Source organism: Rhodamnia argentea, chromosome 2, assembly GCF_020921035.1.
Source record: "Rhodamnia argentea isolate NSW1041297 chromosome 2, ASM2092103v1, whole genome shotgun sequence".
Lineage (NCBI taxonomy): Eukaryota > Viridiplantae > Streptophyta > Magnoliopsida > Myrtales > Myrtaceae > Rhodamnia > Rhodamnia argentea.
Window position 1 is genome coordinate 21,194,986 of NC_063151.1, and position 3,445 is coordinate 21,198,430.

The 3,445-nt window shown below is 43.3% G+C and overlaps 1 protein-coding gene across 1 annotated transcript; it reads left to right on the forward strand.

Annotated features, from left to right (window-relative positions):
* Positions 1-750: 750 nt before the first annotated feature.
* Positions 751-2,262, forward strand: LOC125313664 (probable leucine-rich repeat receptor-like protein kinase At1g35710). The gene has a single exon (XM_048273476.1). It carries the CDS (start codon positions 751-753, stop codon positions 2,260-2,262), a length of 1,512 nt encoding a protein of 503 aa, XP_048129433.1.
* The last annotated feature ends 1,183 nt before the right edge of the window (positions 2,263-3,445 follow it).

Consider the following 3,445-nt stretch of genomic DNA (forward strand, 5'->3'; position numbering starts at 1 on the left):
AAGTGGTTAATTTGGACTTAGCAAAATGCTTAGTCCTTGCCTCCTGGGCATCATCTGACGGCGGTTCTATCTTGGTGCTAAGTCAAGTCAATGCGCATGGAAGAATCGTTTAACGTTTATATGATTGTCTTTCCTTGGCCACGAAGTTGAATACCGCGTCTAGAAGCAAGGAAAAAGAAGAAAGAAAACACAGAAAAGGACGCAATAGCTAATTATATTACCATCGCACAAGCTTTATTGGGAGACTTGTGATATCTCCGGTTTCATAGTTTTCGACACGGCTAGAATAATTCAAAGTCTCACAAGTCTTATGAAACAGATTAAACTAAGACGAATTTCTTTTCTTTCCAACAACTTGATTTTTTTTATTTTATTTTCACCGACAAGTGACATCCAGGATCATGCGCCCAACAATATCCTACTATGAATTAGTCTAATGGTAAGACCTACTATTGCTGAAGACGTCACGGGACGGTGTATCTATTGAAGTCATAAGGTGAGCTAGGAGAGTGAACCAATATTTTGACTTGGTCTTGGATGAGTAAAGATTGTCATGACCCGGTGCACAATCAAAATGGTAATAAAGAGTAACGAGAAAGAGAAATCGAGACACAAAGATTTATCTATTGAGGATAATAAATAGGAACGAGGAGAAATGGAGACACAAAGATACCACTTCATTCTTCTACAAATACATCGGCCATTGAACAAGAAAAGCTCCCCTCCTCATACCCTAAAACATCCAGTCAAATGGCGTCATCGGCTCAAAAGCAACTCCCAATGCTCTTCCTAGTTTACGTCCTTCTCTTGCTTATTTTTATGCAAGAAGTGCCTCATCCTGCTTCACCCAACAGCTCGCCTCTGATGGCCGTCGCTCTTTCCAAGAGCGAAACGAGAGATGAAGAAGTGAAGGCACTCCTAAAGTGGAAATCTAAGCTCGATGAAGAGAGCCGCTCTATTTTGTCCTCGTGGAATGGTAGTGACCCCTGTTCATGGCAAGGACTTGGTTGCGGTCCTCTCGGAAGCGTCATCGGCTTGAACCTCTCGAGCTCCGCCCTCCGCGGTATGCTTCATGATCTCGATTTATCCTCATTGCCCAACTTGGTCATGCTTAAACTTGCAAACAACTCGCTCTTGGGGGACATCCCCTCGAGCATTGGCAATCTTTCCAAGCTCGCTTACCTAGACTTGTCTCAAAACCTCCTTTCTGGAGACATTCCGACCCAACTCGGATCGTTGCGGTCTCTAAAAGTTCTGGACTTATCATCGAACAATATCACGGGTTCGGTCCCCAGCTCTATAGGAAGTTTGAGTAACTTGACCGGCTTATACCTTCAAAACAATAACATCTCCAAGTTCATCCCTCGAGAAGTAGGAATGCTCAAATCTCTCAATGATCTGTTTCTATATAGTAACCACATCGGTGGCCGCATTCCATCATCCATTGGAAACATGAGCAGTTTGATGAGGTTATGGCTTTTCAATAATGATTTTATCGGGTCCATTCCAATAGAAATAGGAATGTTGGTGTCTCTTAGTGAGCTCGACTTATCAGCCAATTACCTCAATGGATCTATCCCTCCAACTCTAGGAAATTTGAGCAATTTAGCCTTTCTTTACTTCTATGAAAACCAACTCTCTGGCCCCATACCTAAAGAAGTTGGAGGAATGAAATCTCTCGTACATCTTCAGTTGTTAGACAATGATCTAACATGTTCAATCCCATCTTCAATAGGGAACTTGAGCAACTTAAACATTCTTTATCTTTTCCAGAATAAACTTTCCGGTCCTATTCCTCCCGAAATCGGAAACCTTAGATCTCTCTCTGAACTCTCTATCTATGCTAATAATCTCACGGGATCTATCCCGGAAACGATCGGGAAGTTGGGCAACTTGACCCTCTTGTTCCTCTTTGGAAACAGTATCTACGGCCCTATACCTCCTACTATCGGAAACTTAAGCAAGCTCAATGAATTGCACCTGTACCAAAATAAGTTGTCCCGCTCTATTCCGAAAGAGATAGGAAGGCTACGTCTCCTCGTTAAACCGGCTCTATATCGGAATAGCCTTGAAGGCTCTCTTCCCATTGAGTTCAACAATCTCACATCCCTCACAAGCCTACAACTATCTGATAACCAGTTTGTCGGCCAATCGCCCCGGATATATGCCGTGGTCAAGTTCTTGAGAACTTCACTTGCTCAAAATAATCACTTCACGGGACCGATAGCACGAAGCCCTGAAAAATTGTACGAGCTTGTATAGAGTTAGGCTCCAAAATAACCATCTAATAGACAACATTACTGATGTTCTTGGCTCATACCCCTACTTGGATTACCTCGAGTTGAGCAATAATGAACTTTACGGAGAGCTTCCACCGAGATTAGGCGAATGGAGCAATTTGACAAGCCTGAAAATCTCCGGCAATAAATTATCGGGCATGATACCGAGTGATGTCGGAAAGATGACTCAAATTCATGAACTATACTTATCTTCAAATGATCTTATCGGGAAATTCCAAAAGAACTTGGAAAGTTGCGGTCTCGCTAGAGCTTTGGGTGGATGGCAACCGTACGGCGGGCTATATTCCTCCCGAAATTGGAGCATTGTCTCGAACTGGTACAAATCAACGTCGCAGAAACAAGCTAAGTGGCTCTATCCCCGGAGAACTCGGGGATTGTTTGAACCTTCGAGTATCTAAATTTAAGCGAAATAATCTTGAACAGAGCATTCCAAGTGAGATTGGCTATCCGCACTCTCTTCAAAGTCTCGATCTAAGTCTAAATTTGCTTCTTGGAGATATACCTCGACAACTTGGAAAATTGCTCGGTTTGGAAACACTCAATCTCTCACACAATCAACTCATGGGCTCAATCTCACCGACTTTCGATGATATGACAAGCCTAACATCCGTTGATGTATCCTATAATGCGTTAGAGGGTCCTTTACCAGAAATTCCAGCCTTTCATAATGCCACAATTGCTACTCGTAAGAGAGAATAAAGGCTTGTGCGGAAATATTACAGTGTCCGACGCGGTGTCCGGTGTTGGCGAAGAAACGAGAAAGACGGAGACAAGAATTTGCTGCTCATTTTACTTCCTACTTACGGTTGCGTGCTTGCTTTGTTTCTTGTAGTTGGAGTTTCAAGCATTGTATGCCGAAGAGCAAGGCATGGAGAGAGCCATTTGACAAAAGCGAGCAAGTGAAAATATGTTCGAAATGCGGGGCTATGATGGAAGAATGGTGTACGAGAACATTATTGAAGCCACCGAGGAATTCGATGCCAAATATTGCATCGGCATGGGAGGACATGGGAGTGTTTATAAGGCCAAGCTGCGATCGGGCGAGATTGTTCTGTAAAGAAACTTAACGAGGCACCGGATGTTGAAATGGCCGGTCGAAAAGCATTCGAAAGAGAGATTCATGCTTTGATGGAAACCCGACACCG

What these genes read in the sequence shown, in the direction of transcription:
- LOC125313664 (XM_048273476.1), top strand. Translation starts at nt 751, where the DNA reads ATGGCGTCATCGGCTCAAAAGCAACTCCCAATGCTCTTCCTAGTTTAC.